This window comes from Abramis brama (assembly GCF_963993115.1).
Source record: "Abramis brama genome assembly, chromosome: 16".
NCBI classification, from domain to species: Eukaryota; Metazoa; Chordata; class Actinopteri; order Cypriniformes; family Leuciscidae; genus Abramis; species Abramis brama.
In genome coordinates this window covers 22437597-22451855 of record NC_139978.1, presented here as the reverse complement: position 1 = coordinate 22451855, position 14259 = coordinate 22437597, and the positions used below count along the sequence as shown (strand labels likewise).

General features: G+C 37.6%; 1 protein-coding gene across 1 annotated transcript; it reads left to right on the top strand.

Annotated features, from left to right (window-relative positions):
• Positions 1-5061: 5061 nt before the first annotated feature.
• pdpn (podoplanin) lies at positions 5062-13646 on the top strand. Its single transcript, XM_084087324.1, has 4 exons — positions 5062-5369; positions 10844-11215; positions 11337-11442; positions 12389-13646. The coding sequence occupies exons 1-4, from the start codon at positions 5306-5308 to the stop codon at positions 12393-12395; spliced, it is 549 nt and encodes a 182-aa protein (XP_083943450.1). The 5' UTR covers positions 5062-5305; the 3' UTR covers positions 12396-13646.
• The last annotated feature ends 613 nt before the right edge of the window (positions 13647-14259 follow it).

The window sequence follows — 14259 nt, the reverse complement described above, 5'->3', positions numbered from 1 at the left end:
TACGTGAGAAACCCGGAAAAAACGGGAGGGTTGACAGCTACTAACTACACTTTTTTGCCGATTTTGTCCACATAACGTTACTGGTCCCTGGCTTCCCTATTTAACGTATCCCCGTAAATTCTCCCAACTCTGCTTCTCCTTGTTCGACTTGCTGTATGTTTACATTCGCGAGGCCATCAACATGGCCGCCACGCCAAGTATGACGTCACAACACCCAAGCCCTATTGTCACTTTTTGGGGCTCAGAAAAAACGAGCCGTTTTAGTGTGTATCCCTTTAAATGCAAATGAGCAGCTGCTGCCGGCCCAGGGGGCGGAGCCTCGCGAGCTCTGAGTCAGGACAATCTCATATGGAATGATAATATCAGAACAGAAACTCTCAGTAGGTGTTCATTTCGACCCGGAGTCGGACAATAATGCCCACAGAGCCAGAGAATATATGCTGTATGAAGACATAACAAGTATAGTTTAGTTTAATTACGGTTATTTGTCATCTGCTTTTATCCACTATTAATACAAGCCTGCTGTAGCGGACCCCGTCGTAATGATGGCCAAAAATATATGAGTTCAATTAAGTTTATTGTACATCACACAAAAGATGAAGCCTTAGTTTTACTCCAGAAAATCACTTTAAGAGCTGAATAAACAGTATAAGAAGTACGCATTAAAGTCTTATCCATAAACTTTCTCTCTCTCCCTTTCATAATCATCAACATAAACAGTGAAGTGCACAAAACAACTAACAGTAAACAAATATACACACCTTTTCAGTGGGTGCTTATTAAACTGGTAAACTTTATATTTGTAAAACGACTCGATGAGCTGTCATAAAGTCTGCGCTCTCACTTTCATTACTGCAGTGATCAGTAACGTCAGGCCTATCGCCCTGGAGACTGTAAGCTGGATCACGAACAGCAACAGATCCATCCGTAGAATGAGAGTAAATGACGACTGCTATGTTCATTCTAACATCCAACAACAAAACACCTCAATCGCTTAGGAGACATTCTTGTCCACAGTTGCTCCGGCGTTGAAACACTGGCGGACTGTGTCCAGCTCACTCAGGGCGGGTCTATGCTCAAACTGCAGTGTCAATCGACAGTCGTGGGAGGGGCCTGTGCAAAGTGACTCACATTGCCCCGAATCTGAGAACAGCTTGTTCTGAGACACTGCTTGTTTTTTGAGGATTTTAAAAAAAGCACTGGGTGGATTTTTATCATTATAAGGTGGTTGTGTACACACACTGCCAACACACATTTATGTTCAAACGCCATGTAAAAGTGAATTTTGCATAATAGGTGCCCTTTAAAACTCAGTTGAATCAATATTTTGTGTACAGTTATTTCATTATTTCATTATGCTATCCAGTATCGCTCTATCTTGATTCATACAAACGCAGCTGCTGCCATTTTGTGACTATTGTTTTGTACCTATTTGTACACTTTTGGATTATAGGTTAACAAACAGGTACGAGTTTAAAACAGTTTAATCTCAGATCAATATCTCTTATCCCCATAATTAATTATGTGGAAAAATCTGTGTAATAAGTGGTATGACTGTACCATATCCCTTTAATGTCCGTCTAGTTTGAACTCTCTCCGCAGAAGCTTTGCATTTAAAGAGCTAATAAAATATTTAGACTCAGATCAATATTTCGTGTGTAATGATTTACTTATGTGGCAAGTAGCCGTGTCATAAGCGCTTCACGTCGTGGTCCTGATCACCCTGGCGTTTTTTATTCTGAGATAACAACCGGCTGGATGTACATTATCCCTTACATACCGCTGGATGGCACTATTGACCAGTCAGAATCAGGTATTCCACATAGCCGTATAATAAATTCGACTACAATACCTCGATACCGATACTGAATTGATACCACGGCAAAAAACTAAAACAGTAAAAGTAATTGAATAATATGACAGAACTTATGAATCCCAACTCCTTTCCTTGGGTAATTTTGGCCCAAAATGAGTTTATTTTAAAGTTGGGGCATATAACAGGGACAATGTTCAAGGTTTTTTTTCTTTTCTGCTTTTAAAAAAAAAAAGTATTTTAACACATGTACAATGCAGAAAACTCCCCCTCCCCCTGAATGCATAAAGAAGCAAACTGACATCAAATGGGACTTCAATTTAGTTCCCAATGGTAGGACTAAAGCTTATTTGCTTCAGAGATATACGGCCATCTAGTGGCAATACTCATTAAATGCATGTTATATTTGTTGTTCCACAAGAGGTCAGCAGAGACACCTAGTGCTGTGCTTGTTTAACTGGTCTTTGCATGTACTGCAGTTATTTTATTCGAGTATTTATGTGAAAGGATGTGAAGAATGTGCTAATTGTATATTAAAATTATTGGTAAAAATATAGTAATTTAAAAAAAAACTCCAATAAAATAGCAATAAAACAAAAAAGTAGGCTAGTTTAAAGGGGTGGTATAATGCCCTTTTCACAAGATGTAAAATAAGTATTTGATGTCCCCAGAGTATGTATGTGAAGTTTTAGTTCAAAATACCCCACAGATATAGCATGTTAAAGTTGTCACTTTTTGAGGGTGAGTTCCTTTAAATGCAAATGAGCTGCTGCTGGCTGCACAGAGGGCGGAGCTTCAACAGCTTGTGTCATTTTGCCTCACACAGACATGCACTGAAAATTTCAAACCGAAGTCATAAAGATGGAGAGACTCAAGAAGAAGTGACAACATGTAGAAGCAACAGGACATTTCTGAATGGTTAGTTGGTGAATTTATGTAGCTTATGTGTAGTTATCTTCTAGTCATTGATTAGCATATTCTGTCTTGATAATCTATAAATTGCGTTCCTGGGGGCGGGTTTATGTAAATTTTAGGGTTAGTGATGCCTCTAACCCGGGAGGAATGTCGTGTAGTCCTTACCAGCCGTATTTGACGCCATTCCATCAGACACAAGCATGCTTTTTAGGTATACTGGCAGACTTCCACTTACTTCTGTCTCCCTTCCCGATGTGGCTGAATCACCAGCTGGAAAAATCTGTTTTTCCCAACTTCCTCAAAATAAGAACATTCGTGCATTATTTCAGAAAGAAATTGTTTCTATTCCAAATGTTACATTTTATTGGAACCGATTTGTAAATGACATTGACTGGAAAAAGGTTTGGATGATTCCTCACAGATAGCCTACTTGATAGTAAACAAGGTGAAAGAAGTGTCGTTCAGAATAATTCACAGATATTACCCTGCTAATCATTACATGGTTAAAAGAGACATCAAACTGTTCTTTTTGTGAAGACCACCCAGAAACTTTTGCACCTCTTTTGGTTTTGCTCACACACCAGAGCAGTTTGGCAAAACTTCAGCAGATTCATCATTTATAAAGACTTTATTATTGTGGATGAATGTTGTATTTTGCTTTTATAGAAGTCAAAGTAAAGAAAAGATGTAGGCTACTTAATTATAAATGTATTAATTCTTTTGGCAAAATTTCACATTCATAAATGTAAACTCAGCACTAAAAAACCTAATTTTGTATTTTTTTCTCCATGAAGTTGTACATTATATTAATCTGATTTCTGGATCCAACAACAAAAAGGCAGTTAAAACTGTCAACATATGGTCCTCTTTCTCTTTGTAATGGCCCATAAGCACCTTTTTGAACTTTCTAAGACAGATTAAGTTTACTTAGGCTAGTCAAAATGTTGATATTACCGTACCAGTTTCTGTAATTTTATGTAACACAATGGAATGCTTCAGAGAGAAAAACACTGACACAGAATACATTTTCCCACCAAAATGATGTCACTTCATTTCATTAAAGAATATGCTTTTTTTAGTTAAATGGAAATGACAAAAGATTAGGATAGAATGTCAAATTGAGGCTAGGAACTTTTTGTTTTGTTTGACACATTTTGACAAAAACACTATTTGAAATTCACCCCATGTTCACTTTATTGTTATATTGTGGTAAAGGAAACTCATCTATTATTTCCATTTTTAGTTAAATTTTAATCCAAAAATTTAGGCTCCAGCTATATAGACATAACACGAATGACCCGCCACAAATTTTGTGTGCCGTTAATAAAATGCATAACTGCCCTCAGTCTTTAAGAAATGTGTATTTTCTGTGTGGTCTTGTTGATATGTGAGAGATGATTTGGCTGCTGTTATAGACAGAAGGAACATTGTGCTCAAGTAATTACACTAACTAGCCACTAGATGTCAGCATAAAATGGGCGCATTCACACCACCAAACAAACAGTACCTCACAGGGCATTTCAAACGTTTAACGGTTGAAAATAATTCTGTGCCAATTCCTCGGAATCATATTAAGATGATGTACTGGAGGATTTCCTGAGAACTCGTGGCAGTAGTCAGCCCTTATTTTCAGTCGTAAAATAAGCCATCAGTCCATACTGACATCCTAAATTCACCAAATTACCATAATTTAGTAGTCAAGATAGACGCCATATTTAATTTTACGCAATTACTTGACACAGCGTGGTCATGAGGGACAGTCTGGACAGACATAGCCTACACCCAATAGACAGTTTCTATATATATATTTTTTGTCCATTGGATTTATTATTATTATTTTAAATGTTATGTAGGCTATAGGCCTACCTTTTTTAATGTAAGAACGGGTGCCGACCACACTGGTTTGTAATGCAAAAGGTTTTACTGTTTACTAATTAGTTATTTATAGCAGCTAATGAATCGTAAGTCTTGCGTATTCACAGAACAGCTTACTTCTGTTTTGCAAAATAAGGTGGATACAACATGTAAACCATTGCTAAGACTGCCTCTCAAAGACCCATTTTCATTCTCAGAAGATTACATGGTTCCATTAGACTGATTTTTGGGAATAGGCTATTTAAGAAAAATAAAAGCAATGGTAAAAGTAATATAAAACAGAAAAGAAAAGGGATTAAACTGTTTTTTTTTTTTTTTGAGCTCTTTTCAGGTTTATAATGAAAATTTGTAAAAGTCTATCTTGAGAAAGTGATAGTCAAGTAGAGAGAGAGAGAGAGAGAGCAAGACTGACAGACAGAGACTTACTTGAAACCATGGAGGCAGGACCACCTAACGCCATTGCCCAACCCCCTCACCCTCTGTAGACACACTAAAGCACATTTACTCTCTCTCACTCTGGCTCTCAGTGCCTCTGTCCAGACTGCTACTTCAGACCTCACCGCCCCTTTCCATTCAAACCAACTTTAAGCCACACGTCTGTGTGTGTGAGCCAGCATTTCATCCAGAGCCTGCTGTGTGCCTTCAGGAGCCTCTTAGTTTGTTAAAGTTTCAGTTGGAGGATAGTGACCAACAGTGACCAAGATGAGGATCGTACTGCTGTTGCTGGTCGCCCTGGCAGGGCCTTTCTGTACCTTTATCCAAGCAAGTAAGTCAACACACACACATAGTGCTATTCTTTCTTTCACACACTCTGCCCATTCTCCTCATCTGTTTCTAGTGACCATAACTTTCATTCATTCAATTTAGTTTTGTTTGATTACACACAGTATCTCCACTAAATTATATTTGTTTGATGTGTGTGTGTTTCAGTGCCTTCTGTTCATGATAAACATTATCCAGGCATCTAAGTATGTGCTGATACAGTGTTCCTCTCATTTGGACCTTGTGATGGGAAAATGATGTAATGGTGCAATGATTGTTACACCATTATATACCAACCAGTTTTGAGTTAGTCAGCACTGATTTATTGCTTCGTTTCTCCCTGTTTCTCTCAATCTGGACAGGGTTATACATGTGTATTAATAGAGCCGACTCTATATTTAAGGGAAGCATTTGAGCATTTCGTACACAGGCTGGTTACATCTAAGAGCAGTGCAGGCCTGAGAGAAAGAGAGAGAGAGACGCCCCATATGTGCTTATTTTGTACGTCTTTCTCTCCCTCTTCTCACCCCCCTTCGCTTGTAACCATCTTTGGCGGGGTATCAAGCTTTCACCCCTCTCAGAGGTGGGTTGGTGGGGCATGTGTGTTATTTTTAAACTGCAGCGCCTCTGACTCACTGCTCAGGGTCGGTTACAGCCCTCTAAACATCACATTAAAATACTCAGCAAGTTTCAAACTTGGGAAAACTTCACTCCCTGCAATCAGAGGAGCGTCACCAGTGCACAATCTTCCTCTCCAGACTTCCTTCTGTCTCTCTCGTTCTTTTTTCCTGCTGCCATTCGTCTCCCATTTTTCCCATTCTCCCAGCCTGGTGGTGCCACTCCCTGTTCTAAAAGCGGGGCGTCATCAGACAGCTAAAAGTTTCTACTCTATAGGCTACACTGTTTAATATACAGCATATACAGTTATTTTGGAATAATATCAATTTTGTGTTGTTCTATGAACTTTTTAACTTTTCAGATGGCACACTCTGTCTGTTATGTGTTGTGTGAGTGTGTTATGAATAGAGTAATGGTAAACTGACACGTGAGAGCACATCGAGGTATTGGGTGTACTGGGTGTTAATTTAGCTACATGAACCCTGAAACTCTCTCAGGGTCTCTGAATGCAACCACAAACCCAGCCCTATATTCACGGAGCTCAATCAAACTCACATTTAACTTCAGAGTGCAGTCAGATTTTCAATGAATTTGTTTTGAATTCATCTTTAGCTCCATACAACTCAAAATACATTCAAGTCACTGTCAAACAACTTCATAATAAGTTCTCAAAAGTGGTGCATTTATTAAGAAAAAAAAAATAGATTAAAGCTGTATAGAATTATAAATTAACTATAAAAAATGACTAAAGCACATAACAACACTGTTAAAACTTCAACTAAAATGAAAAGCGAAAATATAAAAATGAAAGCTCATTTAAAATGTTTATAAGTATAAAAATGATAAAAAAAATTTATCTAAATCAACTCATCAGTGCTCTCACAATCAATATCGGTAAACTTCACAAATGTATTTAGATTAGAATTTAGATTTGTGGGGAATTGTGGAGCGCGAGTAGATATTGAGTTTTGTCTCCCTCAGGTCTGAACTTCTGTTGTATTTTAGATTAGGATGTGTATGAGTGTGTTAGTCTGTGATATGTTGTTCCCTGGAGATTGTGAGTGTGAGAGCCTAAGCATGTGTGTGTGTCCTGTTCTAGTGATAAGAGAGATTTTCCACTTGCTCCGTCCCCTGCTGCCCACTCATGAATTGTGTGTTTAAGTGTATCAGTGAGAGGGAGGGAATCTGCTTTCATGAGATGTTCTTCACTCGTTCTTCTTGTACAAAAAACATTCCAGCATCATACTCCTCACAGCCTGAAAACACACACACACACACACGCTGAAGCAGTTGATGGATATTCTTTTTTATATGGATTTAGAGTAATTCAATTAATTGTTCAACAGACACCCAATACTGGCCTCTTGTGCTCTATTTCCCTCTGCTTTTCTCTATATTTGTCTCTCCTTTTCCTTGTCTTTCCCTTTTATGGTATGTTTTTTTTTTGTCAGGGAAATGTTTCAGGCTTGGTCATAGATTTGAATTTGATCATTTAATGGGTACTTTTTCTCTGACACACACACATGCCTGCACTATTTTAGTGGGTTTTGACTCATTGCAGTTTGTATAGCAGAAAGGCTGTTAGTCTTTGCTGTTTCTCACAGTCTCAAATCTCCCTTTCTTGCATGGTGCTCTGAAATTACTCGATTCTGATTGGTCAATTACAGCATTCAGCTATCTGATATTTCCTTATTACTGCCGCCATCCACAAAAAGAACAAACGGTTTGAAGAATGGATGGATGGTTCATCACCAATGTCAATGTTGTTTTCAATGCAGAAGTGAGCTTTTTCCTGTGAATGTATGACTTTTAATCAACTAGCTGCTGTAGGTAAATAACTAGAAGAATAACAAAGTGCAGTAAACAGTAAAACTATTTGTGCTACAAACCAGTGGGTTTTTTTGTGTGTGTGATTATTACTATAAAAAAATTCAACTAATATGACAACAAATACCAGTTTGTCCGGAGAATTCGTTCTTTTGGTTTAAAATTTTTTGATCACATTGAACTTATTTGTTCACTCATTTTGATTTAACTAAAAAAAGGAAAAAATTATTACGAAACGGTTTAAAAAAAATCTCTGTCCACATGAAAATGCAAAAACACGCTATGAAGCGATATAACCCTAACCGTAAAGCCACGGTGGCCAATTAGAAGCCTGAAAAAAAGGTTATTACCAGTTCCGGTAGGCTAACAACATGTTGTCATATGCAGTGACCTGCGTAGTATTGCATTCTGACAATATTTTGGCTACGGACTCGCCTTGTGTAAACAAAGGAGATAGCGGCGCACAATCTGACGTCAAGCAAAGGAGATAACAGCGCGTATTCTGACGTCACAAGCCAAAATCTCCGGTTTCACCGCCTATACGACAACACTGCAATCGGAGTTTCTGAAACTTTTCACCCTGGCAGGAGTTTTCAAAAAGGTTCGGTTTCAGTGACCTGATACTGCGTTTAAGTGTGGACGAGCGGCTAAACCGCATAGAAAAAGCTGCGGTTTTGAAAATACCCGTGTTCGTGTGGCATTGTTCCTAAGTCACACAGGCAAACAGGAACAGGGAAAACAGAACCAAAACACAACCAGAACAGATCATACATGTTACACAAGCAGCATAACAAACTTTATATATATATAAGGTAAAATAATTTAAAGCGTATGACACCGGAAGCCTTGTGCCTTGAAGTTTGCGCCTGCTCGTTAAAAATAACTGGTGCTACTTTCAAGTCTCTCATATCACACAGCGGACTTGCTTTTTGATTGGTTAATACATATATGTGACTGCCACCATCTTGCGTCTCAGTTGTAAATTTTCGTAAAATTGCCCTCAGAGACTTATATAATATTATCGCTGCAGTGTTTGTCTTGCTGCAATGCCAATTGTTTGTACATTGTAGTGGACTACTTTTCTTAGCAGAAAAATATTTTTCTTAGACATGGTCCTGATCACCATGTCGAGGTTTATTTCTCGATAATAGGCGGTTGACTGTAGCCTACATTATTTTTTACATAAATTACAGTTACAGTTTCTGCCCATGCTGCTGTGTACAACTCAGAGAAAGAGAGGGAGAGAACAGCTGGCTCTTTCTGCATACTCTGCTCCTCCCATCACATCATGTGTATTTACGTGAGTGTGTGTGTGTGGTGGTTGGAAAGGAAGAGAGCCATACTTAGAACTAATTGTTGGGGTCTCAAACATAATGAGCTGATTGTTAGCAGCAGTCAACAAGAACATTAATATAAGCACACAATCACACATACACCCAGGACATTCTGATCTCTGACCCCACTATTAACAGGATAGTTTTGTTTGATTGTGGCACCATGAAAAGCAACAGTGATCTTTGGAGCAGAATAGTTATTTTTATTTTATTTTTTTTACACCTTACAATTAAATAATGTTCTCCTCTCACGTAAGAGGTCTTAAATTGTTATGACGCTTTATTTTGGGAGTCTAGTTAATTAGGTTATATAAATTTAGGTTTAAAATTACAAACTGAGTGGGTACATGTTATTAAAACAAGTTCACCCTAAAATGAAACATCTGTCATTAACACCCTCATGTTGGTCTTTCTTTCTTATGTGGAACGTAAAAGAAGATATTTTGTATAATGTGCTTCTCGAAATTAAGATTTCAAACTTTAAAAAGAACTCAAAAGTACCATAAACGTATCATAATCCTATAATGTTTGTCATTAATTTCGAAACCGGATCATTGTGAAGGAATCATTCCAACTGGTTTTGTGAACTGGATCAACACTGAAAGGATTCGTTCACAAAAAGAGCATTGCTACTTCTCTTATGAACTCTCCTGAACGTGCAGGGAGAGCTACAGATAGATTTTTACAGTACCATAACTTTGGGTTTATACCTCAAACAAAGTTATATGGCCTCACAATAAGTCATTTGGACTACTGAAAAATTATATTCCTATCATAAAATTTTGACATTTAAAAAATAAAGGCCAGGATATTCTTCAGAATTTCCCCTTTAGGGTTTTACAGAAGAAAGACTAAATAAGTAAATGATGACACAATTTCATTTGGGTGAACAAACCCTTTAAATTCCACACTGCTGAAAGTGTCTGAGTCACTTCTTGAAACTCATATGAAAATTTTCTGTTACAAAAGAACCCTAACATTAATTTGCCATTAACCCAGAGTTGATAATGTTTTAACCCATGCTGAGTTTGATGTTTTAAACTGTGTATTTCAGCAGCTGAAGTGGTGTTATTATAAAGGGAGGTTCCCTACAGATCGCCGAGAGAAAGTCTCCCATATGCAGTCCATCTGGCTTTGACGCCAGCACAGATCTGAAATCAGTTTTTGCTGTGTGTCTGTAATGGTTGCTGAAGTAATTGTGAGTGGTGCAGAAAGATCTAAGATCAACCACTGAGGAAACTTTTTTGTAGGAACATTTTTGCCATGTTTTTTTCTCCAGTGCTCCATTTCCTTGTGTGCAGTTATTGCCGGCTTAACCCAGGAAGTGAGACAATTAGTCTGGTTGAAGGTATGACGTAAAAAGGAAGTGATCTCATTAGTGTGGAGCTGAATAGTTAGGGCGTGACTTTGGTGGAATGGTTTTGTATGTAACGTCTAAGTGAACGTGTAAGTCTGTGTTTATTGGGCTGATGGAGAGGCTGGAATGTTCTCACTATTAACAACCATGAGAACATTCTGGCTCACCCATCTGATACAAGCACTAGAGAACCAAAAAACACAGCAAACAGTGTCTCTGGAGTATCTCCATTTTCCTCCAACTCTCTAATGCAGAGCTCTCCCCTTATGTTGAAATGCAACATCTAAGGGTGGGTTTCTAGTATAACATTTTTATAAAACCTTTTTGTTGTTTATGTACCAGGTACTCTGGTGAGTCCAACAGCGGCTGAGGTGACTACAGAGCCAGTAATTTTATCAGGAACGACTGCTGTCATTGCCAAAACAGAAGAATCAGCTCCTCAAGAGGCTGCTTCAACACCAGTGCCTGTTTTTGAAGCTACAGAAGCAGCTGCCTCAACAGAAGCGCCATCAGTTTCCACAGTAGCACAAGTTATACAATCAGAAATCCCAGTAGAAACTGCAGCCCCAACAGATGCAGCAAAATCAACAGCTCTACCAGCAGAGGTGGCCCCCACTGAAGCCCCTTCTGAGGTCACAGAGAACAGAACAGAAGAGTCAACAGAACCAGAAGTTGAAAAAGAAGAAGATGTTGTAGAGATAGAGGGGGAAGAAGGTGAGATATGCTACAGACATACAGTGTAAATATTGTTACAGTTGAGAATTTGAATTGAGAATCTGTGTGAGTGAGGATGAGCAGTCACTGACATGATATCTGGTGTTCTTCCTTATTCCAGGTATGGGCACGGGACAGTTGGTTGGGATCGTAATCGGCGCATTGGTCGGAGTGATTGTTGTCATTGCTGTTATCATCATGGTGGTCAGAAGAATGGGCCAGTACTCGTAAGTCCTTTTATTAATATGATTATATGATTTAATATGATTTTATTATTATTAATAGCCTATATATACGTATATAACTTTTTTTTAAATATCATTAAAGGGATGAAAATTTTGTCATTATTTACAAGACCTTTTTGCTTTTTGCTTATACAATGAAAGACAATGAGTTTCAATGTTGTACTGATAATACTGTGTGCTTTATGAACATGTTCTCTGTATGAATGACTGAGGTGAAATGTTGCATGCTGACAGTAAATGATTTCTATGTTGTAGGACTGCAAAGAAACGAAAGCCTCAAAAACAAGACAGCATCTTGATCTCTGTAACTGTCTTACTGTTTCATAGATAATCCTGATTAATCAGTGTAACACAGTTGCTCTTAAAATATAAACGTATAACAGCTTAACACAACTATGTTGCTACTCCAAAAGTCTTCTACCAATGTTCATCTAAATGGCAAATATTGGAGAAAAACACCACTGAACAGTATCAAGGCTAATGCCGAACAAGGAAATTATGTCATAATGGAATCTTTATACCAGCCAAACAGAAGTACAGTGGTTACTATGGTTAGCATCGCTCTTCACCATCTTAGAAAATCACACTGCAAATGTGAAATGGAGTGGCAATACAGCGCTGTTGATGCTATATTATTTGTGGTACTAACATGGTGTTGCCCAAAAAAAACAAAATAAGAGGGCCAAAAATAACCAATTGTATTCAAATGTCCTTAAAAACACGTTTTTTTGTTTGTTTGTTTTTTACAATTTCTGTCAAGTATATCTGAACTCATGAATGAAACTGATAAATGCAATTGAAATTTTCAATAACCTATTAATGTACTGTAATTTATTTGTTTGTTTATCTTTGTATGTTACAAAAAAGCTTTAATAAGTGTCTTTTGCTGCCATTTGTACTAAACTGCTTTGTCGACTTTCTTTCCCAGCCCCTGAAGAGGAAGGCACGACAGGAAGAGAAGAAGAAGAAATTGCGGAAGTTCTGAACTATTGTTCTCATGTTTTAAACAATATGCAAGCAGCACTCTCACCATCCATCCAGGACTATAAGGGGAGCAGGAGAGTGCCCCATCCCCTTTCCAAATGAAAAAGATGCCCTCCCCAACCCTCCGACAAAAACACCTCCCCAACGCCCTCAAGGCCCTTATTTAGCCTTAGAAACCTAATTTATACCCTAACAGTGGGAGGCCACAGGAAGTTATAATATCTTTTTTAATGCATATTAATGTAACAGGATGTGAATGAATGTGGTCTCACTAACTGTGAGTTTGTGAAGGGCCTAATAAACAAAAATAAGCAAACAACTGCACATGCAAGCAAAAGCTTGTATGTTTTTTTTAATTCCACTGAGTATGTATTGTATGTAAATATACAAAGATGCTTAATGTCTTCATGCGTGACAAAAAGCCAATCCAAGATCATTATTTTTCTCAATTTCTCTCTTTTTCCTCTCTACAGATGTGTCCAATAGGACTATGACGCATTATGTACAGTTTATGATACATATATGCAGATGCTGTGGACACATTCTGTTCTCAGAATAGGCTCAAGATGTGTAATTTAATGTCTAGCGGCATTAACTAATATTTTTGAATTAATATTTAAGGGGAGGAGCACACAATAAGTGCTTGAGATTTACTCTTTTGAAGTGCATTAATACGGAGTGACTTGACTGTGTTGTTCTTAACTGTCACCCATTCCAAAAGTGACATCACTTCCTCTGGGACGCATCATTATTATGTTCCAATCAGCTTAGCTTCATGCGTGCAGCTGCTATTGGCATGTATAACTAAAATCCTGATGTTTTTCACCATGGATTACAACATTTTAACAGCATACAGACATTTTGCATGGTTTAGTTGTTTGCGTTTCTTTTTTGTCAATGTTGGGTTTGTGTTTCTTACTGACGGGCTTTGCTTTATGAGATCAGTAATAGGTGCACTGAATGATGAAGAATAAATGTTCAATATTGAGAAAGGACTTTAGACACTGCAACTGTTTGCAACGATATATATTTTTTTGTTTTGCCAGATTCCTCTTTATATCCCGTCACTATATGATCTAATTTTACCATTTGATCTCAGAATTCACTTATAACCAAGTGATTGTCTTTGTATTTTGGGGGTGGTGTTTTTTTGTTTTGTTTTGTTTTTATTGTTCAGTTTCAATAAAAAAGTTCCAAAGTTGTATTGCCATGTTGTGTTGTTGTATTAGTGGATTCCAGATAACATTGTTTGTCTGTGTTTACTTTCAGCCCCTTTTACTCAGCATTCCAGCCTCTCTCTCTCTCTCTCTCTCTCTCTCTCTCTCTCTCTCTCTCTCTCTCTCTCTCTCTCTCTCTCTCTCTCTCTCTCTCTCTCTCTCACACACACACACACTGGTATTCCTGTCATTATGAGGACATTCCATTGGCGTAAAGGTTTTTATACCGTGTTACAGTTTTTTTTACACACATTTTCAAAACCTTGCCTCTTTTTTTCAAAACTTTACACAAAAATCCAAGATTTGCACACACAAAATGCAAAATGCCTCAAATGAAGCACTGCATTCAAAATATCACAAACACATCTCAAAAGCAAACATTTGTCTTACTTTGGAAACACCTTTGCCATTATATTTTGGATATATCATATACACACAGTTATTCAAAACATAAAGCTCTTCTTTCATGGGCTTCTATGTACATTTTTGTACAAGATTGAAAGTAATTGGCAGAGAGATGTTAAAAAATTCACAGTAAACACGAAAGCAAGATTGAAACCAAACTATTTTTTTTTTTACTGTAATCATTTGTGGTTGT